The 27,139-nt window shown below is 36.8% G+C and overlaps 1 protein-coding gene across 1 annotated transcript in view; it reads right to left on the reverse strand.

Annotated features, from left to right (window-relative positions):
* Nucleotides 1-27,139, reverse strand: part of PFKP (phosphofructokinase, platelet) — a 39,793-nt gene that overhangs the window by 6,649 nt on the left and 6,005 nt on the right. Inside the window, 14 exon segments of the mRNA XM_010147632.1 lie at nt 2,848-3,000; nt 9,528-9,615; nt 10,047-10,117; nt 10,937-11,083; nt 14,312-14,381; nt 16,243-16,307; nt 16,900-17,025; nt 17,353-17,445; nt 18,823-18,918; nt 19,342-19,450; nt 19,552-19,596; nt 20,875-21,040; nt 23,503-23,692; nt 26,035-26,112. Of these exon segments, the coding sequence (XP_010145934.1) occupies nt 2,848-3,000; nt 9,528-9,615; nt 10,047-10,117; nt 10,937-11,083; nt 14,312-14,381; nt 16,243-16,307; nt 16,900-17,025; nt 17,353-17,445; nt 18,823-18,918; nt 19,342-19,450; nt 19,552-19,596; nt 20,875-21,040; nt 23,503-23,692; nt 26,035-26,112 (1,497 nt within the window).

Genomic DNA, 27,139 nt, shown 5'->3' on the forward strand with positions numbered 1-27,139 from the left:
GAAAACTTAGAAACCTAGGAACTAGGTTAGTATGCATCTCCAGGTTTTAATACTACTCAAAAAGCTAACTGACAAACTCTCACTTCCCAGAATGAGTTTTTCTACTCTTCAAAGTTATTTTAAAGTGATCAGATAATCTGTCTTCCTTTCAGAAAGTGAATAACAGAAAGGAAAAGACACTACTTCCTTCTTTTCCTTAAAAATAAATAGGTTATACCAGACTTGGTGACAAAAATTCTGCAAAACTAATGTACAGTCCACATACCAGCTCTGTTTAGTAAAAGTAAGAAATAAAAGTACCTGGCAAGTTCATCATCTTGAAACCTGCATTATGAAAATGTTAAAAAAAACCCTATGCCTTACTGATTTTCTGAATGAGTAACTGCAGATGCTGTACATCTGAGGTTATTTATAACCAGAACCTTCATTCAGCGAACTGAAAATAATACTTTAAGCTAAAGTTCAGACTGTGAGCAATACAGTCTTTAAAAATATGCCTAACAGACCACAGAACAAATAATTAACTGATATGTAAGAAAACTTGATAATAAAAGACTAGAACTTCTAACATCATGCAGTTTAACACACTGATGTAAAAACAGTGAATTAATTTATTTAGCCCCAGCTATGAGAAGATACATGTGGTGTAGTTTATGTCTACTTTAATTATGTATCGGCATATGTGCATGTTATGTGTACATACACACACAAGTGCAGAATTCACATGTATTCAGAGTATGGATTGACATTCTATTATCCTAAGTGGGCAGCATCCCTGTAACAAGCTGCATCTCAAAAGGCTACTTTGACCTTGATCAGTTTTTCAAAAGGACACTTTTACCCATCTTGAATGTCCTCAAGCAGTTTACTATCCCCTTCCAGATGTGGTTTCATAAGAATTTTTGCACAGTACTGGCATATGGCAATCAGTAACAAATTTATAAATATCCCAGTTACTTTTAATAGTGGCAGATGTAGCACTGAACCGATTTTAATTCATTTTTTAAAGGCTGCCTGGAACTGGATGGGTACTATGTGTTTAACTTATAAAAAATCTTGGCTTCAGACACCGAATAAATACATGCATGAACATCTCCTTCGTTTTCAGAGACTTGAAAGATCTGTAAATGCCAAGCTTTCCAAGAACATTTTCCAGCTGCTGGGAGAATGGCATTTTCTGCCTTTTTGAGAAGCTCCAAGTTCTAAGCAAGGATGAAAATCATTAGTTGCTTTTAGGATTACTCACTTTAGATTTATTTAGAAGGATTTCTATATTTGACTATGCAAGAAACACAGCAGAAACTCTGTACTGTTCTCGCTCTCTCAGAATGACTGTGACAGAAATACCCAAATACAAAAATGGTGCAGATGCATTTTAAAGAATCACTAATTCATGCAGTGCTCCGAAGGCTAGGAAGGCCAAAGACCAAGTGCCTCATGCAGAAGTCAGGAATTTTAAACGTGGAGGCATGGTGACTCTTTCAGGAGTATCTCTGGAATTCCACTGGTAGTTGAGCTTTCCTATGAACTGACGTAGCTTTGTGAAAATATGACACTCAGAACTTCATCAAACCAAGTGTTCTATTTTTAGCATGACAGTCTAACCATAATGGAATTTAACAGATGCAACAATTTTTATTTTTACTGCACGCATTACCGAAGGCTGTACAAATTGAAATTAAATTTAATAAAAACAGTGAAATAAGCAGCAGCAGTATATACCGTATTTTTTTCCTCTCACTGTGTTTTCATGTTTTCGCTTTTACAGACACACCACTGTTGGACGTGGTATCAGTCATAATTAGCAGACTTAGCCTGACATTTAGAGATGTAGGTGAGGGGGAAAAGCAGCTAATGGAGTGGTAAAAGAACTTGTGTCCTGTCTATGAACACACTGCTAGAGTTCACCCACCCTACACTTTAGGTCATCTTTACCTGTACTGCATCTCCCGAAGACCAAGCCACAATCTATTCTGACACAGCTCTTCCAATTATCTACTGGAGGTTTGTCATTCTACATAAATAATTGTGTCAGAGCAGAAAAACAAACCTGCATTTCTCAAACCCCTGGTCCCTATTCTGACTGTCTTGGCTAATTACTTTACAATTAGTTATATAGATTGATAACAAGGGGTTTGATAAAACCCAGAGCTGGTCAGAGGTTTACTTATTCGTTTGCATTAGATCTCAACTCTGTTGTAGCTGCAAAGGGAACTGACAATAGGATAGTAAAGAACTTATGAGTTGTACCCAAGGGAAAAACATATGGCAGACTAAAGCTAGAAAACCTATTGTGACTGAAATGGAAAACTCATTCATAGCAAGTTCTGGCCTCACACTGTTAGCATCAGTGACAGACTTAACTGCTTTTACTATGCATGCACTCATATGCACTTCATATGTGTTAAGATTAATGGGATTATTCATGTGGTTCGTGTTAACCAAATACTTCGAATCCTCCACTGCACTGAGCTCAGTCATTAGCCCATGAAGTAACTGTGGCATTTACTTATAAAACGTGCTTTCTTTCACCTAAGTGAGGAGATGCACAAGATACCAAACCAAAATCAAAGCAAGCAAAATATTTTATTCTCCATAAAAGTAAACATCCTAAGAACTAACACAGCAGTCTTGGAATACAAAAGAGAGCCCCGAAGAGTTAAACATCCAACATAATTAGTTTGTATCAGGTTAATCTTTAATCAGTCTTGGCAAACATCTTCACTATAGAACATAAAAAACCCACAGTAAATTAATTATTTTAGAAAAAGAGACATTTTGAGGTCTTTAGGTATCCTCATCTTATGCATTTTATGATCTTAACTGTTAAGAGATACACAGTCTTACCTCCACAATAGCATTCAAGGCAGTGTCAGCACCAATGCTAAAGTCTGTGCCTGGCACATTGTTGCTAATAGTAGCCGGCAACACACAGATAGGTACGCAAAACTCCTCAAAGCGGGAACGTGCCTCGTGTAGCTGCAAACAACTCTCATAGGCCTGAAGCAGTGGTACAAGTATGAGTGATATATTCCTTGTCTTTGGATTGCTGTGCTAATGACTCCTTGCATGTGATGGTAAATTTGGCTGTCCATTGGCCCAAGCAGACACAACCGGTGAGATGATTTGGGGGGGGTGTGGGTATCCTGTACATACCACAACAGTGCACTGGGGCTGCATTGGCACAATGCTCTTTGAAGAAATGCAGAAGATGAGTGCAAGTTAGCAGAGAGTGAATGCCAAGTGTGCAGAGCAGAGAGGTCTGAAGCAGCTGGGCAGAAACAGACAGCACAAAGGTAGACTGGAAATCATTCCGCAAGAAACCACTTCAAGAACAAAGTTTGATACGTGTTAAGGAGTTTAGAAAGTTAACTAGTAAAACACCTACAACTTGAAGGAAATGCTTAAAGAAAGCTGTTTTTTTAAAAAACTATGTTATCCTATAGAAGTCAAGACACACATCTATTTCCACCAAGAAAAAGGAAAAAAAGTTTTGCCCATGCCTTCCAAGATTCTGTCAGCACCACACATCTGCCTCTACACACACAGGCTGGACACAGGCCCAGAAAAATGCAGGATCATGTATGTCATGGATGAGTTAATAAAGTCTGCACGTGTAGTTCAAGGATTCTGTAGGTCCTTGGGAAGATTTCAAAATAAATCTCCATGTGAAAATGATTAGGTAATCCTAATAGATATCAATAGTATTTAAAGGTTACAATTCTGCAGCTGTTTTAAGTAAACATTTTTTGTTACATTATTCCAATTCTTTCTAATCTAAACTCATCAGCATCTCTCATGATGTGTGGCCATTTCCCAAGCTGCCTATGTAATGGCTCTCCACAAGAAAGTCTGATTGCATAGCATGTTATGTTTCTCTTAATCTCTCCCAAAGGACTGATGTTCACAGAAGTCTCATCTTTTCCATTTCTCAAATCAGTTCAGAGAAGCAAACTACTGCAGATCAACAGCAGACAGCTATCAGGCTATCTCCACAAGTGGCTATGCAGTGTCTGATAGAAGCAGTAACTCAGGGGAAAGTGATGGGGAAAAAAATTCACCTGTGAGAATTCTCTCTGGGTTTTTGTCCTAGATAGAGCAGATCCTGTCCAGTGAGAGGACAGGACGTATGGCAGTAGGTGCATAAGTGCAAATGGACTTTCTAAAGTCTATCTCAACTCGTGTATTTCCTAATTGCAACCTTCAATTAAGCTCAGCACTAGAAACACAAGATTGCACTTCCAGACCTGTAGCTCGGAGAGGCAGAGCAGCCAGAAGAGCAACACATGGTATTTTTTTGAGTGGATGAGACTTCATGGTCTAGCCCAACTCAGCTCAGGCAGGCTGTTTGGAGCTTTTATTTCCACAGAAACATACAGATGTACGCTGAGTCACAGTGGCTTGGTAAAACCACATGGCTTCCTGGAGATCTGCAATACAGGAGTTTCTCTGAAAAGCTTTATATTGAGACTTTTGGGAAATCAAACTGAAGGGAGACTTAGAGCAATAACTAACACAACTGGTTAGTCTGCATTCATGGTAAAAGATGCACGTAAGATATGTTTTACTTGCATTAAATATTGCTATTTTATTTGATGCAAGTGATTTCAGCAAACATATCCAAAGACTGTACCTTCACCAAGCACGAGCATTAGGCAACTATATGCAACATCTTCGCATCACTGTGGCAAAATATGAAGATGCTTTCAGGAAAGGGCAGCTTAATAATTAAAGGGTAAACAAGTGATTGGTGGTTTTAATAACTGCTTTACAGCTGTTTTTTTAAGGTAAGTACTACAGTAAGATCATAGATGGATACTGTACTATGCCAATAAAATGGTTTAATCATTGCACACACTTTTATTGTATTTGTATTATTAAAAAGGGTATTGACCACCCAGGATGCTTTATAATCATACATACAGTCAAGCCCAGGCTGAAGTTTGTGGACGTTATGTTGATCTAAATGCAATTTGTAAGGGATGGCTTTACTGCCCTAGCTCCACATCCAGCTGTTGCCATGACTGAAGTGGATGAAGACTTTTCTGGTTAGCTAGAGCCACCTATGCAGTACCAGCACTGGGAGGGTACAGGAGTCTCTTGTTCCAGGGAAATGCATGGAGACTGCGTTAGGGAAATCTAACTGTAGCTTTCTGCACTCCTCAGTGGATGTTTGCTATTCTTTTTCTCACAAAACCAACTGATCAACCTGTACCCCCCTTCATTTTGATGAAAGGAAAAAGCAGATTGTCAAAGAAACATAAGCAAATTTTAGCCTCTTCCTTTTTCAGGCTTTATTTCTTCTACATCTCCTAAATCAAATGAGTATTTTTCCATACCTTGTTCTGGTTTACTCCTCTTTCCATCACTGTCATCTAGCCCATCAACAGGCTTTGTTTTTTAATTACATTTTCATCCTTTCTACTCCCTTCACATGGTCTGCAGCTAAGAGTAACTTTGTATTCATTTTGCTTAATCACTCTTCATGCTTTTAACTTCCACCTGAAAAATGTATTGCTAACATCTCTTTTTGATCAAGTAATACAACTTTCATTTAAAAAATAAATTTATATCCTTCATGATTATGTAGGAAAAAATCTAACACTTCTCTGTTGTCACATTCCAGAGGTCTGCTACCGGAAATAATACTCTATTAATTTCATTGGATTAGCAACATGCAGTTGAAAATAGGTATGTTTATCACAGGAGTTATTTTACTGATGCTTCCTTTCACAAAAAGCTCAAAGTTCATGTTCTTATCCTGCAATTCTAACCAGTTTATTTTGTGTATCTAGGTATACAAGCCATAAGCATGACCTTTTCAGGTACAGAAACATCCAGCTTTCCCCAATTATTTTGTATTGGAGTTTTCAATGACAATTTTCTCACTAATATTCTGAAAACTGAAATTAAAAATAGAGTATATCATAAATAGAAAACACTATTCAAAAGACAAACCAAATCCTACTATTCAACTGATTTCAAGCTTATTTTTAAAACAAAAATGAAAAAAATGGAACATTTCAAGAGGGTCATAGAAACTGTTATAGACTTTAAATGGCACTTATGAGAAACGTACCAGCCACTACCTACAACTTAGGGAAAAGCACACTCTTGCCTAATCTCTCAGTCACGTTACATATCTGTTGGTCTGGTTTTTATTGTTTTTCTTTTTAAGTGCAGCATTTAACACGTTTTATCTGCAAATGTATCAAGGTACTATTTACATGCCTTGACAAGTTTCAAACTACCTAACACGGACAAGTGTCCAGTAATACCAAACACTAACAAAGCCTCATTACCCGGCAGAAATGTACTTACCTGACTAAAAGCTGTCAAGAACATAGAAGTAAGAGCAGTACCACAGAAAAACTAAACACAATGACTTCTTGGTGTTTGTAAGAGGCACTAATCCGAGAAGTGTAATCTTGCAAACTATGAAGCATTTGTTGACCTAATAGTGGCAACAGGAATAAAAATGCTATAAGTAGATAAAATGGACATTCATGTCCATCTGCTGTTTCCATTTTCCACAGGCAACTGTATGACTTGTACTGAGCCTATCAGTCACATTTAATAGGGGGTTATCATCACTACTGAAGCTGATCTGAACAAGTGACATAGGAATGAAAGGATGTATTTTTCATTATAAGATTTAGTGAATCATGCTCAAACGATCAGAGAAGAAAATTAAAGATATCAAGCAAAAATGTTTCCCAACTCAAAAGTCTGCTCCTTCCCAAAAAAGAATGAAAATTAATTCTCCACTGGATCGCATCTAAATCTTGTAAAGACATTACATTTCATAGTATTTCAGAGAAAAATCTAGGCAAAATACAAAAACAAGATGAAAGCTATTAGTAAAAAAATACAATTTTAGAAGTTTAAATACGGCATTGAAAATACAGAAATACTGATATTTTATTATTTAATGAAGGTGGATGATACCTAGAAACCTAAATATAAAGCAAAACACAGTAACAAGGGAAGGGAGACTACAATATGTATCCCTGCTACATGAAATAACCTATCAAAAGAAGTCAGGTAAACAAAGCTTATGCAGAAAAGACAAGAAGAAAAGTAGGTGTTATGCACAATAATTTTACTCACCTTAATCAGTGATCAATCATTTTGGAGAGATATTTTTATTTACCAGAACTGGAAACATCATCAACATTTATATCCTAAGTTGTTGGTAAAGATGTGTTTAAGATAAAACTTGTTTAGCACACAGTCTTGTTCAAGGCAACAGTTAAGGAAACTGACATTTCCTAACTGAAGGGTTTATTTTGCGGAAGATAAAAGTATTTATCAGCATGGTAAAAAAAAACAACCAAAACAAAAGGAAACCAGGTGAAAATTATATTAGGGCTTTTGAAATTGATGGCACTTGATGAATCCTTCAAATTTCTGATTGTAACATAATGATTAAAATCTTGAAATACATCCAAGTGATAAAAGAACTGACATTTAATTTTCAAAAGTAACATGAGATGCTTTTCCTGCTTTTCATGAGCATTATACTCACTATTTTTTTGTTTTTAAAATGAAGCTCAAAATGTACCATCAGTAAATAACAAATCTACATTCTGGCTCCAACATGGCTGGAGGCAAAAATGAGTGCAGAACTTTTAATATAATATGGTAATCCATTGTATTTCTCAAAGTTATGAAATAATTCTGTTTCTTCCTTTTAAGTGAAAAAGTAAATTCAATTGCAGACAAATGCTTTATTAGGTCTTTGCTGTGTTTTCAAACTATGGACACACTGCAACTGTATTTACAAGATGGATGTGTCCACAGACTATGATGAAAAGAAGAAAGTGTAATGTTACCACTACTGCGTCACAGATACAATCATGTCAGAACATACAGAAACAGAATTGTTCTTCTCAGCAGAGCTGTGATAGACGAATGCTTTTTAAGGGATTCAGATGAACTGAAAGTGTGCATGCCTGACAATGTAATTTTTATGCTGTTTGACAATGCTTTCTGTCCAACTGGGTTTAGTATTAATCGATCCATTTTTAATTTATATCGTATTACCGAATTTGATTTTTCAAAAGCCACTTCATAATAGGTCTCAACTCTTTGTTAAATCTGTTAGTAGTAGAATACATGTAATATATGCCTTAGCTTAGGTTTCTTTCTTCCACATAACATAGATATATGCCATCTTATTTTGTAGTTTACAAATTGAAAGGTCATTCTAGTTTCAGAGGAAACCTAACGGAAGCATTTGGGATCCTAAACCTTCTCTTTTTCTAAATGGGTATCGTGAATGTGGCTGTATCATGTAAGTGTATCATCTTTCAGATCACATTTCCAATGTTCTGGTCTATAAAAATATCCAGCTCTAGCCAATTTAGTCAGTTTTAACCAGAACTGCTTTGTTAGTAAGCGCACACACCAGAATAGACTTACATCAGTTATAGTGTTCAAAGCAGTATCTGCACCAATGCTGAAATCTGAACCCGGTACATTGTTGGATACAGTTGCAGGAACCATAACCATTGGAACACAGAATTCGTCATATTTCTCTCGGGCAGCTGACAATTCCAGAAGTCCGAGGTACGCCTGTTGGGCACAGGCATTGGGGGAAAAAATCAGGATGAATGAAACCAGGGCAAGGTTGGAACGATAAAAGGGCCACAGGGGGAGCCATTTCTACCACAGCACACTTCAAGTCAAAGCATTAAGCCTAAAAAATCTAACACATACAAAAAAAGAAAGCAATAAAACCAGGTATACATTTGAAAACAAACAGTAAGTGAAACATTAATTTTCAAGGGAATACATAATTTAGACATACTAAGTACTTTGAACAACACAAACATGCTGCAAATGGTTCTCCAATCTTCAGGTACTGTTACTGCTCATTTAAAATCTTAATATTCCTGAACTAGGATCATGCCTAAGAGGTTGGGGGAGGGGGGGAAGGGGAAAACAAAACAAAAAAAAAAGGATGATTTATTCCTTATCAAGAAGAAGTAAGTATGTTCTTCTCTGGGAAGAGCTGGCAAAATACTTTCCTGAATCTAGATCTCAAAAAATCTATAATTTTGGTAAAATGAAATAAAAAAAAAAAGAAAATACTTCTCTAGATCAATTACAGATTTTCAAATGCAATGTGTGAGAAAGAGTGGCTTAAGGACAGGACCACAGTGCAATTATTACTAAAGGTCTAGAACTTCTGAAAGTATGTTCTTAGTATTGGTACAGTATAGACTGGAACTTGCACTACTGAAACCATTAACTTTTTTTTTTAAATATAAAAATACTGTCATGCTATCTCACCTTATTTATGCATTTAGCACATCCTGTTTTAGTTACTACCCACTGTCTTGAATGTCAACTTTCCACAGAATCAGTGATTGGCAATCCTCTGATACTAAACACTGAGCTGTATATCAAATATAGTTATAAACAAATGCACTTTACATGAAGATTGGATAAAAATTAAAATGGTCTATTCCTTTTACTAGGAATTCTACTCTACTTAGACATAATCAGATATTTCAGTGTACCTCAAATCCACCAATAACCATAAGGGCGTTAATGTTGTTAGTGCGCATCTGGTCAGCAATCTTCTCCAAATACTTTGCAGGAAGAGTACTAAAAATTATTAAACCAAGAGAAAAATAAAAACAAATTTACAGACTCTGCATCAAGCTGAAACAGTAAACTGAGCAGGCAATGCAATATTTTTCATTTTACATATTTATCCATACAAATAATTCTTCCTGACAACCAGTAACGAATCACACAAACGGTGAAGAAACTACAGGTTTTCGATCCTTTTCAGTGTAAGGATCCCAGGAAATTTTTAAGTTAAGGGCCCGACTCCCATTTTCATTCTCTCTTCGAATCTGGTACAATACTACAAAATACACGAGTTGGAATGTAAGAACTGAAAAAAAACCCCAAACAAACCCGCACAACACAGTACTTAGAATATTTTGTGGAAGGAAGAGAGCATGGAATTACACACTGGTTATATAAAATCCTAGCATTCATCATAGCAATTGACAAAATACTGATATTACCGTTTTGTACCAAGAATTGATCCTCCTTGACCAGTCCAGCCTCCAACATCTCCCCAGCTGATTTCCTTTATCTTTGAATAAAAGTGGAAAACGAGATTCTGTTAAGTAATTATCCAACTACTTCTCTTGACATGCAGCATACACAAGGTATGACTTAATGTAAAGCTGTTGGAACACGCTGGAGGGCAGAGAGCACCAAAAAAGGACTTGGCAAAGAAATAAAAACAGCATCAAGAGGTCCACTTAATTTCCCCTGAGTTCTTACCAATCCCTTTCTATTCCATTTCTTCTTTCTTCCTCCAGATCATGATGAACCCTGCCTCCTTGTTTCACATCATGATCCTATTTTCATATTCTCTCCCACTGAATGTGAAACATGAAAATCTAAAACTACGTCTTTGAAGTTATTTTTTGGGCCTATGGGCCTAGGCATAGAAATGTTGTCTTGTATCCAGTTTCTCCTCAGTGTACCAACTGATGCTTAACACTTAAAAACAGGGGAACAGAGGAGTCTAACTCACCTCGGGGGAAAACAAAAAATGATCTTTCCTGAACAAGAACCACTGCAAAGTTCCTTACAGCAAAGGAACACAGATGCAGGAACAAAATGCACAGACCAGCAACTCTTCTGTTATTCTGTGAAAAACCTACCATATGCTAAACATAAATCTAAACTGATTTTATAGCTCTGCAGCATGTGATTAGCAATACTTAAGATTCATGGATCCACAGACTTGCATAGTTGAGAAATTTGAGGTTTATATAACTTTAAGAAATAAAACTTACAGAATCAGTTCCCACCAGAGTTAGGACAGAACATACCTTCTAAGAACACACCCTAACCACAACGGGGTACATACTACTATGTAATCACCACATATAATACTGACCTTCCCTCTAGCAAAACCTTCAAATCCATCAATGACAGCAAACATTTTATGGCCTTCAGTTATGCCAACTCTCACTGCAGCCCTCACTGCAGCATTCATTCCAGCTGCAGGGGCACCAACATTTAGAACTGCCACATTAAAATTAGTCTGCAAGAGAAAAATAATGTGAAATAAGCACCTCAATTTCTACACCATGGTTAATTCGTCCATCACACACAGTTGCTAAGTATTGGAATGTAATCAAAGCCCCTAAATGCATCCAAAATTTAAAGTTCACTAGAAGATACCTTTCCCTATTTGAATATATCACATAGCAACAAACAGTTTGAAAAAAGAATGATTGTTTTTAAATAAGACAGTACTTAAATTTTAAGTATCAGCCAGGTTTTTAGAGCAGCTGACAGTATAGTAGCAATCAGGAGCACTCAGTATCTTCCACAGTATGATAACATTTTAACCATTCTATGATGATGATTTTCAGATTATGGCAGTTTTTACAGCATTTCCTAACAACTCAAAGCAGCTGTGCTTATATACAGTGTCTCCTGACTTTAATGAGTGCCCCAGGTAAGCAGCTAATTTACTCTAATGGAAAGCCTTAGATATCAAATACACATTTCTAATTTAAACCACAGACAATGTAGGAGAGTAGGTTCTATATAAAACATAACATGAAATAATATTTTTCTATATAATGTGTATTCCATACCTCTGCATTTATATTGCTTAATTATCAATTGTACTCCATACAAAACCACTGCATCTAACTGTAAGCATTACAGACTAAACAACAGAAGTGGTAAAAATCCCACTAGGTAGCTACAGAACACTACTAAAAATTTCTGTCTTGTTACAACAGACCCAACTCTAAAACCACAACAGTTTTCAAATCAAGAATACTTTCTTTGATGGAATTACTACAATACTCCTAAATGTACACTGTAAGGGTGAACAAGGCAAGAGTGCTACTGTGTGTAAAATGCCAGAAAACACCTTTAGATTAAGATTTAATTGCAAGCATAAAATGCAGAAATTCTGTACATAGAGTATTCCTTGAAATGGAAGGCTTATTTCCAGACAAATCACAGATTAAGAAAATAAATCATAGACTAAGAAATGGTCAGCCAGCATAAATCAGTGGTTTCACTGACATCAATAAGTGTTGATTTACAGCAGATAAAAATATATTCCATTACAAAAAAATGAAGCACTGCAATTAATCAATTTAATTTTATTTTTACAGCTTTGAAATTAATACTGAGAGCAAATTATAAGTAAATAAATCTTTACATGACCGACCTTTGGGAAAGTTTAAACCCTCTGCACAAATTTAGCAAACAATTTAAATTATAGCTGACTATGTAAGCAAAATGTAAGAAAACTTAACAGCCTGAGCTTATACACCAGAATTCATCATGCTTTAGGTCAGCTGAATGACCTTAATTTGTTCGTAACGACTGACAAAACTGTAACAACTTGGTACAGCCGAAGAAGGTTTTAGCTTTATCCTCTGAGAGGGAAATTAAAAAAAAAAAAAAACAAAACAGAAAAGTAATAATCAGAGAATTTCTTCCAATCAGTTAAAAAGAAAATCATCCAAGAAAGACCCAAAACAGAATGTATGTGGTTTCTCTTTTAGCTCTGGCACAATCCAAGGATGGTAGAAAAAAGCAAAAGGAAACAGAAGCAGCAAAATATCTGTGTGCACCAGCACTGCTGAAGCAGAGCATTCAGTAGGCTCTCGTGATCTGATCAGCTTAGCCTTCTCCTCAATTCCCATGACATGCACATTTCATCTGCTTCTTAATACCCATCCAACCCCTTTTACTGAAGCACAGATTCGGCTAGTGTGGCCAAATCCAAGTAGTTAATAATGACAACTGACCTACATTTCCTTCTAATGTCATCCATCACAAAAAGATCAGCAAAACTACATTAAAACAAAATACAAAAGCCCAATGTTGAAAGTTCTAAATCTGCACTGGTATGTATATACAAAAAAACGCAAAACTAAGCAAAATAAAAAAACCAAAACAACAAAGAAATAACCACCCCAATACCACACACATCCCTGATCTGGAAAAGCTAATGTTCAATATGCACCACCCCAAAAAAACCCCAACATCTTTGATGTCTTGAAGGTCAAACTTAGATACTTGTCTTTTGGAAAAAAACCCAAAAGAATACCACCACCACCCCCCCCCCAAAAAAAACCCAAACATTGTGGCAGATGTATTTCAAATAACTTTGGTCTACATGCTTACTTTTACTTACGTTTAGCAAGAGTAAGACAGTAATTTAAACCAGAGTTATTTAATTGTAATATCCTTGAAAGCTTCTGCGATGACTTTTGGTTATGATGGTTATGATTTGTAACCAAGTTTCCTTTACCGTGTGACGTTCTCCATGACATCTTACACAGCAATACTGCCAACTAAAATGGCTAGCTGGATGTTACTTGCTATCTGTATAACTTCCAAACTAGTATCAGCTATTCAAATGAACTTTTCCTATTTTCAGTGCAATTCTTCTCCTTAATAATATTGTGAAGATATTGTGAACCATTTCTCAAATACTTAATCGGAATAAAAAGAATTCAAAAAACATAACAGTAACATTATGCAAATAAGGCATTGAATTGACACAAACCACAATTAAAAAGGAATTAACCAATGAGGTGCCATAGTCATCAACTGTGGTCAAATCCAAAATTATTTAGTAATAAGAACAAAGTAGTCCTGTCTGAGACTTGTTTACACAAAACATTTAGTGTCAACTTCCTAATAAATCCAAATTTCTTCCTGAATGCAACTTAAACTATAAGGAAAAGAACTACATGTCGACTGCTGTCTTATGCATGGTGACCTACTGGACTCACTAAACATGATGCATCTGTCTTCACTATTCCATCCCATGAATTCCTGGACTTACTGCTGTTCTTGAGTGGTTTTGCCCTTCAAAAGGAAGGGTTAGGATTCTTTCATAATTAACCTTCCTTATCTCGAGATTTAGACTCAATTGTGATTACATCACCTCTCCTTCTCTCCATGTTAAGAAGCAGAGGGCGTAACGGTAACTACCAGGACCAGACACAATAGCAACTGGGACCAGACATATCCAAGACAGAAAGAAACTGTCCAACAGTAAGTTCACTGGTTAGATGCTATATCACTTCACAAAGATAAAAGTTATCATTATAGTAAGCTGTGTGTTTCAAGCATTTTTCTGCCATTAAAATATTGAACTAATTCTGTAAAATATCCTGTGGCATGGGTTTCAAGAGGGTATTAAGGCAGGATGATGGGGAAAGAAGAGGAAAATCACTGCTTGTGATAGCCCAAAAGCAGACATACACTCCAAAAAAAAAACCCTTACCTTTGGAAGCTCAGCATCTGACTTTTTGTGCGACAGTAATTTGTAGGTGTTAAGGTTGTTTTCAAAGCTCCTAAATAAGTAAATAAGGTAAGTAAATAAGCTAAGATTAAATAAACAGTAAACTTCAACTCCTAGTCCACCTCCTTAGAGGACAAGAGAAAGGCAGTGAATGTTGTCTGCCCAGACTTTTAGAAAAAGCCTCTGACACCATTTCCCACAGCATTCTCCTGGAGAAACTGGCTGCTCAGGGCTTGGATGGGTATACTCTTCGCTGGGGAAAAAAAAAAAAAAAAAATAAATGGCTGGACAGCCAGGCCCAAAGAACTGTGGTGAATGGTGTTAAATCCAGTTGGTGGCCAGTCACAACTGGTGTTCCCCAGGGCTCAGTTCTGTTTAATCTCTTTATTAACGATCATAATGAGGGGATTGAGTGCACCCTCAGTAAGTCCGCAGATAGTTGAATGTGAGTGCTGATCTGCCTGAGGGTAGGAAGGCTCTGGAGAGGGACCTGGACAGGCTGGACTGATGGGCGGAGGCCAGCTCTATCAGGTTCAGCAAGGCCGAGTGCCTGGTCCTGCACTTGGGTCACAACAATGTTACAGGCTTGGGGACGAGTGGCTGGAAAGCTGCCCAGTGGAAAAGGACCTGGGGCTGTTGGTCAACAGCCAGCTGAACAGGAGCTAGCACTGTGCTCAGGTGGCCAAGAAGGCCGACGGCATCCTGGCCTGCATCAGGAACAGTGTGACCAGCAGGACTAGGGAAGGGATCGTCCCCCTGTACTCAGCACTGGTGAGGCCACACCTCAAATACTGTGTTCAGTTTTGGGCCCCTCACTACAAAACAGACACTGAGGTGCTGGAGCATGTCCAGAGAAGGGGAATGGAGCTGGGGAAGGGTCTGGAGCACAAGTCCTGTGAGGGAACTGAGGTTGCTTAGCCTGCAGAAGAGGATGCTTAGGGGAGATCTTGCAGCTTTCTACAACTACCTGAAAGGAGGTTGCAGGGAGGTGGGTTTTGGCCACTTCTCCACAAGTGAGAAGCAATAGAACGAGAGGAAATGGCCTCAAGTTGCACCAGGAGAGATTCAGACTGAGTATGAGGACAAATTTCTTCACTGAAAGGGTTGTCAGTCATTGGAACGTGCTGCTTAGGGAAGTGGTAGTCACCATCCCTGGAGGTATTTAAGAGACATACAGACAGGCTGCTTAGGGACATGGTTTAGTGGTGGCATTAGCGGTGTTACGTTAACAGCTGGACTTGATCTTAAAGGTCTTTTCCAACCTAAAAGATTCTGTGATTCTATTAAGAAACTCTTGAATTTTTCAGTAACTTTTAAAACCAGGTATGTAATATTAGCACTGAAGTTATTACAAATGCAAAACATGTTAAAAACTGGAAATGAGAGAACACTGGAAAATACTCAATCCTGTAAGATAATAGGGAGAAAATATAACTGTATGGCTGGCAAGTGAGTTTTATAGCTTGGTGATAAAGCTTTTTATTATCACGTAACTTGAAACTGCAAATTCTCTGTTGACACATAATATAGTGCAGAATGTCTCCTTCCAACTGTACTGTTGGAAAAGTACAAGCTACTTTACTTACAAACAAGCTCAGAGCACTGGCCTCAAGATCTTGAGCAGACAAACATACGGTTGCTACTAGTCAGCTCATACAGTACAGCAGCCCTTCATCAGTACTTATCCTAGTCACTAGCCTGATACCATTGTCAGTTTTCTTTGTTCTGCATGTTTTCATGCAGATAATTTCAATTATTCTATTTAGGCAACTCTTCTGTGTCCTTTATTATTTTCAAGTACATAAAACCACATGAATTTAAATTATTTAAAATAAAACATCAAGTGCCAATGGAACAGCAAAGCAATTAAGTTTTTCTAGAGCAAATAAACTGATGAAAGTTTTTGGCCATACCTTCCACGCAGCCTCACAGCCTCAAGAAATCTTCCCTCGTCCATGGCTTTCTGGACTTCTTGAGTCTTGAAAAAAAACCAAGTTGATTACTCAATATGTTTAAAACTACCACAGGAAGTTACTTATTTAATGTGTTCCAATATATCATTCTGAAAAAACTTTCCAAAGCGAAAAAAGTAATACTGACACTTCATTGATTTATGAGCTGCTTATCACAGCACAAATTACAGTGGACATCCAAAACAAAAGTAGAAGCAGACACCTAAGGCTATCCTGCGGCTGGGGGGTGGGGAGAGGCGGAAATCGCTGCACCTTTTTTTGCATTTTCTCTTTTCAGTTTAAGCTGAACAGTTTTTAGTGCAGAAAGCCAACTGTTGCGTATGATGTGTAAATGGACGCAAGCATCTGAAAACTTTGTTGTGAAAATAAAAAAAACCTGACATGAACTTTTAAAATAAATTTAAATATATATACGTATTGTTTGTTGGTAGTTTGCAAGGAAGTAAAAACACAGAAAACACATGAAGTTCTTTATTCCCATATGTGGGAAATTGCTGGGCAAATTCCCATCAGTGTTTTAATAAGACAGTATAATTGTACACAATGGTCTATTTTATTAATAAGTGACTATAAATTGGCCTTTTGCCAGAAACTCACCATCTGCACACATTCCATCAAAGGCAGACGGACAGCCTGGTTTCCAGACAAGGACACAACACACGCAGGAGTAGCTGGAGTAGCTTCTAGAAGGGCAAGCACAGCTTCCACACCCATACGACTTGCCTGAAAATAGATAATATTTGAGTGTTCAAGCAAGCAGTGAAAAGTAAAAGGCTTCCAGACACAAATGCTCATGATTTCTCTGTAAATGAAGCTGAAACAAATTATTGCTTGATAGGTGAAAATGGTGCAGGCTGTTTAATACCCTTAAGTATGGAAGATTGTTCTTGCACCTTTGCACTATTCTGATTTCGAGCTATTCAGACAGTTAATTTGAGACACAATAATTTGTCAAGTTCCTTAGGTAAAGAACTATCCCACCCCCAAATATACAATCAAAAGGTAGTTGTACCATGTGGTACCGTAAGCAATTATTTTTGTTTCACTCACCAAAATTCTGTCAAAAGCCGAAGGGGTTCCACCTCTTTGCACATGACCCAAGATAGTTACTCGGGTGTCAAAACCAAGTCGCTGAACCACAAGCTGCACAGAATTTCAAAATATAGTTAGTTATCATCATTAGTTTACACACACACTGGGATTACTCTGCTTTATGTGTTATCAGAATAAGATTTTACATACACTATACATTTGGATTACAGTAATGACAATACTAAAAAAGTAAAGCCAGTCTTCAGTTTATTCCTAACCTAGAACAAAATTCCAGGTTCCTAATCTAAAGGAGCATTTTATTTAATAATGTCAAACCAGTGGCTTAGATCGCAATGCTTTAACTGCAGATGTATGTAATAATGGCTTCATTACACAAAGTCCTCAAAAACTGGTCTAAGCACTATAATTAGAATACTTGAAAGGAGTTCAATTACATGGAATTTTATTCACTCCATGTTTCATCTATACGCAAGATTACACAACCCAAAAGATTCTGAGTAAAACTTTAGTGAAAATTACTTTTAACCTTAATTGACAAGGCTTTTAAAACTTGCAATAAAAATTATAATAAAACTATTTAATTCAGTCAGACTTTCTTTCCATTTTCTGTTACATACCAAACCTCAAGTCACAGAAAAACATGTTTATTAATACATCTTCAGTGAGCATGGAAGGCTAGGAGAATAAGAAATGGATACCATAAAGCAGAAAAAAAATGTAGAAGTTATTTACAAAATCTTCTGTTCCTAGTATTTATGGGTTTTTTAAATGTTTTACTGGCTGAAATTTGCAGCAAGCAAGTAATGTTTCTTCCATAAATGCATAAGAGCTATCTGCTGTATGTGGGCTTAACACCACTTGGTGCTAAATTTGGATTCAGAGTTGCAGGTTTACTAAGTAGGAGTCAAAGATTACTCTCAAACCAACAGCTATGGGAAACAAAACTTCCCAGTGACAGGACAGATAAACCCCAGGTGAAGTCAAAGTGTCACAGCTCCTTCCTGTCAATGATTATTTTTCAAATTCTTTTCTTAAGGGACCCTTTCCAAGAAAAATCAGAGTAAATTTCAGCTCAATAGCTTTTAGACACCAAAGAAATTCTTGGCGAATCAGACAGTATATTTTACTATGAGATAGACCATTATTAACATTCTGAAAGAAATATAAAGTAGGATTATAATTACTGATTTGAACTGACTTCAGACTCCCTATCAATTAAGGCACCCATGAAGTAGGTGTTGTGGACTGTTGTCTTATTTTACACTGAGAAAAGGTTCTACTTAACATCCACTGAAATAATTCACTCTTAAGTGGATTATGGATTCAGATAACAAAGCACAAATATAAAATACAACTAAACTGTGTGATAAGCTACTTTACAGGAACAGATTTACTTTACAGAAATGTTAGTTAGTAAAAAGCCCCATCAAGAACAGAAAGTGCACAATGAGGATTCTTGACACTTACATCCTTAACCTTCTCTGACGTTATAGGTTTGTTGTGGCAATCAATAGCTCCCTCAGCTACAATAATAATATTCAGCCTTTTCTTTCGTGCACGGTTCTATAACAAAAATAAGAGCACATCTATATAATAAAAAACTGAAAGAAATGTACAGCACCACTTCATAATCAACTGCTATACATTAAACTGGTAGGATTTAAGGAAATATTTTTTATACTGGATCACTCACACATTGTGTCTTTATATAGGTCTTTTCATTGATTAAGTGAAATGCCTTATATCAATTCAATGAGGAAAGGTACACACACTGCTTATACAGGAATAGTTTTATATAATACCTAGAGTAGGTCATACAATTCTTCAAAACAATTACAGAATACAGGAAGAGAATTGCTTAAGATCAAAGTAGTATCTGTGACACCAGACGCAAAGACTTGCTGAAAATTTTAATCACATTTTTAAATCACTGTTTTCAAACAGACATCTGCAAAGACATCAGGAAATCCCATAGTAATAGATTACCTCTGAAAGCTTAACACACATTGAATCCTCCCATCCTTCTTCTGGTGGGTATTCAGGAATAAATACCCAATCTGCACCACAGGCTAAGGCACTAACAAGAGCTAGATACCTAAATAAACATAACAAATGATTAGACATTTAGGTTTCAGATATCTTGATCTTTCATAATTGTATCTGTATGAGACACAAACTGCTGAAGACAATACATACCCACAGTGTCTCCCCATAACCTCCAGAACAAATGTCCTCTGGTGGCTGTAAAAATAAGAACACAAATTAACTGTAAGACTGCAACTCCAAAATCCAGTCCAAATTCTTGAAATCTGAACCTGGTATCAGGAAACAGCCTGTGCTTACCACGCTTACCCAACAAAGAATTCGTTACCAAATCAGAAGACCGACCACATTAAACGACATATTTAAAATTATGTATCTTCCAATGTATAATCTGTTCTCACTACTACTTTCTTCTAAAACACATAAGGGCAGTTAGGAGAAAGGTGAATATTTACTAGAAATGTAGATGATGCAGACCTATAGTTAAGAACTGCAATGACATAGTTGAATTTTAAGAAGTAATTTAATTGCTTAAATTTTACCTAGAGAAAGCTTGTATACAAACAGATGCTACTGTGTACTATCCAAGTTATATCTGGGTCTTCTGCAGAAGAGTATGACTGGGAGAAGACCATAAACATCAAAAAAACCAAAGCCTGTCCCTAAAGCTGATGCAGCCCCTACAATCAGATGTCTGAAGTGCTGCCATGACAGGAATGATAGAAAAGTATCGTGGTTTAATCCCAGCCAGCAGCTAAGTACCACACAGCTGCTTGCAAACCTCCCCCCGCCCCACCTCCAGTGGAGGAAGAGAATCGGCGTCACAGACAATCTCATGTGTTGACATAAGAACAATTTAATAACTGAAAATTACATAAAACAATAATATGTAATGAAAATAATGGAAAAGAAAACATATGGTAGGACCGCTCACCACCCGCCAACTAACCGAGAGGGTCCTCCCCTGGCCCAACTCCCAACCCATACACTGTGCATGATGTTTTCATGGAATGAAATACTCCCTTTGGCCAGTCTGGGTCAGCTGTCCTCACCGTGTCCCCTCCCAGCATCTTGTAGCAAAGAAGCTGGGAACACATGCTCAGCATCAGAAACTGAAAGAGTCCTTGACTCTGCACGAACTCTGTATCAACAACTAAAAACACCAGCACTATCAACACTCTTCTCCATGCTAAACCAACACATAGCATCATACTAGCCACTGAAGAAAAACAACTCAGTCCCCACCAACACCAGCACCAAAAAGCCATTACTAAGAAACAAAATGAAAGACACTTGAAAGACGCAGCCAAAAAGAGCTTTTACTCCCCCTCTAGAAATACCATAAATACCAGTTATCTAACTTCTATTTAAAATTAATTTATATCCTCCACTGTAGTATGGCAATAGGAAACTTGAATATTCAAGGCATAAACAACAGTATATTTGTTACAGTTTTCTGTAATATGCACAATTTACCTTTGAGCAGTGGTCATGATGGCATCCACAACCTCAATGATTCTATGCAAGGCTGAGTCAGTACCTATGGTCATGTCAGTGCCACAGAAGTCATTGTCTATGGATCCAACCATTCCCACAATGTTAAGGTAAGCGTATTTCTTAACGGCCTCTTCATCGATCTTTCCTATTAAAAGTACCCAGAGAAACAGCGGTAAGTTTTTTTGAAACGTTTTAAACATACGCTTGGGTGCTCTATTTTGTAAGTTAAACATATCCAAATACTGAGTTGTGTTTAGATATTTTAGCTAACAAGGTTAGTGAAAACTACAAACAAAAGCCAATCAAACAACCAAACCAAAGAATCCTACATGGAACTCCCTACAGTAAGGAAAGAAACAAGAGCTTTTCAGTTAATTTCAAAGTATCAACAGATTACCAAGTTTTGCAAGCAACCTTAAAATTGAAGGTTTGGACTATAACAGTAGCAGTCAAATTGTAGTCTCAGTGTATGATGTGCAGTGAAGGGATGCGATTATGGGCATATATATGTATAAAACAATCCAAAACCATCATTAAACATGAGAAGTCTTCTCTTCTGCAACACTGAAAGGCTCTGATTTCATGATTAATAAAGCAAATAGAATACAAAAGCTCCTATTCTAAGTTTCAGTCTGTGCCTCCCAAGACATCAGTGAAAATGCTAAATCATTCAAGAGTTCTAAAGGATCTCAAGGATAAAATACCTTGGCTGCTTAAGTGCCTGAAACTACCTTAGTATCTGTGGATTGGATGGCAGTAAATATAATAGCAAATTTTTAATATAAGATTCAAGATCTACGTATCAGTGTGTTTTATGTCTGTACTAGAGAAAATAGTAGAAACCATAATGAAAAATATAACTAATGTCCATAAAGATAAATACAGCATTCTGAAGAAGTCAAAACGTTTTCTATGAACGTATACCACGCACTACAAACCTCTTCTGGAGTTCCAAAGGTGACTTAATCATCACATGAATAATGGATATCTCGTTGACATATTCTACTTAGATTTCCAAAAAGCCATTGACATGGTCTGTCCCCAAAGGTCTTTGAGGAAACCAAGTAACCACAGCATAAGAGAGAAGGCTTTTGCACAAAGTAATGTGAAACAGAGGGTAAAAAAGTAAAACAGAGAGGGCAGTAGTAAATGCAAGTTCTTTTATCTGAGGAAGGTAACCAGTGGAGTTCGACCGGGATTTGCACTATTCAACATACTCAGCAATAACCTAGAAAAGGGAATGAGCAGTAAGATGCCAAAATTTATTGATCAAACTGAATTATTTGGGTTCTAAAGGTGTGGGGTGTCTGAGAAGAAATGAAGGCTTAGCAGGACATAGTAAGCAGATGGAATTTGTTGTAGGTAAGTATAAAATACACATGAAAAATATACCCTAACCTCACAAAACGAAATGATGCTATTTTCAGCATAATAATATAATAATGTTGTTTTCATTAATAAATCAGCTTCAATGCTCAACAGCAGTCAAAAAATCAAAATATTAGAAGATATTAGGAAAATAGAGAACAAAGCAAAGATCATTATACTACTGTGTTGATCCATGGTTTGCCCTCATCTTGAGTACGGGGTGCAGTTGTGGTCCTCCCCACCTCAAAAAGGACATGGTAGAACTGGAAAAGGTTCAGAGAAGGGCAACAAAGATGATCAAAGGTATAGAACTTACATATAAGGAACAACTAAGCAAACTAGGATTCTTCCATCTAGAAAAAGAGATGATGAAGGGAAAGTAAGTCAGCTGTAAAATCTCAAGTGGCATGCAGAGAAGTAGGACTGATCATTCACTGTTTGTTCGAACACAAAAATTATAGGACATAAAATGAAACTAGAAGCCAGCAGGATCTATATAAACATAAGATTCTTCACAATCTTCACCATTCAGTGAAGCTGTAGAACTCCTTCCTATACAAGGTTTTCAGCAAAAGCCTGTATGCGTTCAGGCAGACCGTATACATTCATGGAAGAGAAATTCCTTAAGGACTGCTAACAGCAACTGGGCCAGGAAGTCCGGAAGACAGAAATGGATAGCACCTATCAGAGTATTGATACAGTATGAACAACATACAGCATCAACACAGCATTATTCAGTCTTGATCTGCTATTTTGTTCTTTCCCACACATCTCCTGGATGCTATCAGTGACAACTACTGGGCTAGATTCACTTTCAGAACCAGTAACAATGTTCTGATCTTCAACATATAAAGGCAGAAAAGCACCATAATTTAACAACAACCAAGTGCGTAGGCTGTTGTAGGAAAGGAATTACTATCTTAGTTCGGATTTGAAGGCAAAGGGCTTTTCAGGCATAAGGCTGAAAGTTCAGGCCCTGAAAACGACTCATAACGGAGAAAAAAGCCACACAGACAGTTGCACAGTAATTTATTTGGACTTTCTGAACCTTTATGGTACAGAAGAAAGGATGTACAGAACTAAAAAACTATTACTTCATGAAGAACCACATAATTTCCTAGAATGTATGCATCTGATTTCTGAACTTAAGAAATATCCTCTGGTTACAGTTTGTGTATGAATAGTTAAGGTACATAACTTTCCCGGTGACTGGACTAGAGGTTGTGAACACAAACTTACCTTTCTGTGCCAGTTCTTCTAGAAGTCCACTCCATTCTTCACGAAACAGATTGGCACCAGTTAAACTACCATCTCCACCAATCACACACAGATTAGTGATTCCTCTTTGAACCAAGTTGTAGGCTGCCTGCAGGCGACCCTCCCGGGTACGAAAGGATTTGCAGCGTGCACTACCAATAACTGTACCACCCTAGGAAAAGGAAGTATAACAGTTTTAATTTATAATCTGATTTTTTCTGCATTTCCTGAGGGTGGATTAATAATGAATGGTCGTTTCATAGTGTAACCTCCATCTTTAATTTTACAGTGAATAAAAAGTAATGAGAAACAAAGAATTATCAAACCTGCAGGAAATTATGGCCTCAAAAGCATATACACACCAGGGAAGATGACAAAAAACACTCAAAAATTACTGATAGAGCTACTCTTGAAGAAAAACGTTAAATCATTTGGGATTAATTTCAGTAGAATTCCAATTAATTATATAATTATTACTTATGTGTGATGACAATAATAAAAGTGGTATGATACTAAGTAAAGAATTGAGATGAATTTGCTTCAAAGCATGACATTTTGCCCCCACTACTATGAAATCTATAAAGATGTAACCCTAAAGCTCAAAATTAGCTTTATTCACATCCTACAGAATTACAGAAAGAACTACATCCACATTTAGTGCCTTGTAGATCAGAATAATGTTGAATTTATTATCTGCTGTATTTATTTATATGATTTAAAGAGCTTGCTCAAAAATGGAAGTAATTATTTCCAAAAAGACTGAAACACCCTTGTCACTGAAAATTGCTGGGCATCTTGCTGAAAACACATTATTTATGTATCTTTTGTGTTTACATTGTTCAGTCCCTCAAGGAAAGTCTAAATTTTGCCTTATTTATTGTCACAGTAAAAAGTAAAATTAATCAAGACTTCCCCCCCCACCCCACAAACAGATGTGGACATGATTACCTCACTTTTGTACAAATATTTCCTTCATTAACTTTCGATAAATTCGAGCTTCAATTCTGTAGAGGCTATACTGATAAAACTGCCCTATCAATAGGTGTTTCAGCTCTCAAGCCAGTCCCAGGCAGTATTTTATCATCTATGTTGCAACATGCAACAGCTGCTAGTGTTGTAGCAGAAAGAAGAAAAAAAAAAAAAGGTGGAGTAGATGTAGTTCAGCTTTCTTCACAGACAAAACCACAGAAATACTTCTCATGTGGAGATTTTCTAACAATAACAATCAGTATCTAAACTAGGTATTTTCAACTTAAACATAGCTGAAATGGAAAAGGGACTATGTATTTGAATCGATGTATTGTTTGTTCTGATTAAACGGAAAAATAGGTTGGGCTAAGGAAAAAAAATCTTTTAGCAAAGCAACTGAACACATTCATTAAGATGCATCCTCAGTGACAACGATGCTCTGTTGAATGCCTAGCAATCAGTCTCAGAAAGGTGTTTTTCTTCTAGTATGTATGCTATATACATGGACAGGCCGCCAACATCCTGTTACTGCCTATTATCTCAGGTGGACTGGCCATGACATCTCAATTTCCTCTTAATCCTAAAACGTGTCTAAATGATGCTCTTAGTCACATGGTTTCGTTTTTAGGTAGCCCTACTAGGAGCAGGGAGTTGGACGCGATGATCCTTATGAGTCCCTTCCAACTTGTGATACTCTATGACTCTCTGAGTATAGATTCTACAAGACAGTCAGGGGATTAAAAAAAAACCCACACAAAACTCACAAAACACACTAAACAGCAAAAACCTAAACATACATGGACAAAATATCTCACAGTATTCCAGTGTATTTGTTTGGTTCTTTTTTTTTTTAAGATCTCTTATTCTCTCTGCTAACTGCCTTATGTTTATATTCGCTTTACAGAAAGCTCAAAAAAATCCCACGCTTCACCTGGAGGTAGTTTTCAGAAAGCTTGGCAAGCAGTAAGGCCTCTTCGCCAAACATAGCATCTGCTCTGGAAGAGGTAACAACATTACCATGCGGAGGAAAAGTGAGAGAGAGACAAATGGCCACCCTGCAGAACGTTGTAATATAAACGTACAGAGGCACTGGTATTATGAGTGTTCTGGAGAACTGTAGTGTAATTACACACAGTAATATAATACTAAATCCACTTACACAGGAAGCCAACAAGGTTTCATAAGAAAACACTGACATTACAAGACGCAGTTGTTTCATATTTTGGTCCTGTAATGTCTTTTTTATTAAATACAGGCTTGTCAATATGGCTTTATGAGGGTAATGACATGTAATGTTGGAAATCTAGGACAAAGGTTTTCAAGACTCTTTCTGTCCACCAAATACAAAACCACACAGGGAGCTTCAGGAAGTGTCAAACATCCATAGTGTAGAAAGCAGGCTCTGCCAGAAGTGGTACGTGCTGGTCGCTCAGTCACCACAGAATTCAAATCTGTAAGTATGGTTGTTTACCTGGATCTAGAATTCTGGTTCCATGTTAAAAGCGAGAGGGTTTCACACACACACACACCCCCCCTCACACTTACCACTTGCAGGATACTTGAAACACTTTCCCATGAAACTTCTACAATATTATCACCTCCATCAACCATGCCCTGGTAACCCTGAAAGACAGAAAATATTTCAGAAGTCTGATTTGAAGTACTGTGTAATATTTCTACTGCCATAATACTCACTTTGTATATCTTAATGCAACTAAAAACACTGAATAAAAATATTAATCAATTTAAATAAACCAATATTCAAGCAGGGAAAAAAGCCAAACAAGCCCTCTTCCTAAAAGATTGGTTCCAAAGACAACTTCAAGGTAATACTTTACACAGCTTACACATCTTATAAACTAAAATGGCAGTTTCTTTCTCCTTTCTCATGATAAATATTTAGTTATTTTTGAAATATACAAAACCAGAAGAACTGAAAAGAATTCTAAAATGTGCATCCTAGAAACCATAAGCTCAACCTGAGGTTGTGATCGTAGAAAAAGGTCTACCTTTGTAACACTTTGTACACTTTCTCATCCAAGGTAGGTATGAGCAAAACAAAATAAAGAGCAACCACCAAAAATGTTGCATTAATGAAGAAGAAATCCAGTCACATAATCCTTATTCTTTTTGTGGAAGCAGTTGTGGAAGCAGTTACAGAATGAATAGATGAAAGAAATTTAGTAGAAAAATACAATTTTTAGTGATGCATTTAAGAAATCCTCAAATCCTCAATACCTTACCTCAAATGGTCTTCAGACACCAATGCATACTGTAATACAGCAAGAATTACACTTAACTGAAAAAAGGAAAACTATTCAGTGAGCAGCTAAAGGGGTTCATTATGCCTGCCTTCATTAACTCTCTGCATAAATATCGGCAGAAAGAGAGACAATTACAGGTTCTCTTCCATTAGGTGATGTTGTGAACACTAATTATTAAAAAAAAAATCAACCAAACAAAAGAATAGAATAGAACACAGTTCTAACCTAGGAAAACTTAACTGATACAGACATCAGAATAAAACTGGAGTTAGCATTCAGCTTTTTGATATTTATTTAAATCCAAAACGAAAAGAACCATGCTTAGATTAAAGAAAAAAACCCACAAAACCCCACAAAAGTCATATGAATACCATATCATACTTGCA

The sequence above is a fragment of the Eurypyga helias genome, unplaced genomic scaffold, assembly GCF_000690775.1.
Source record: "Eurypyga helias isolate BGI_N326 unplaced genomic scaffold, ASM69077v1 scaffold9122, whole genome shotgun sequence".
In the NCBI taxonomy this organism is placed as follows: Eukaryota; Metazoa; Chordata; class Aves; order Eurypygiformes; family Eurypygidae; genus Eurypyga; species Eurypyga helias.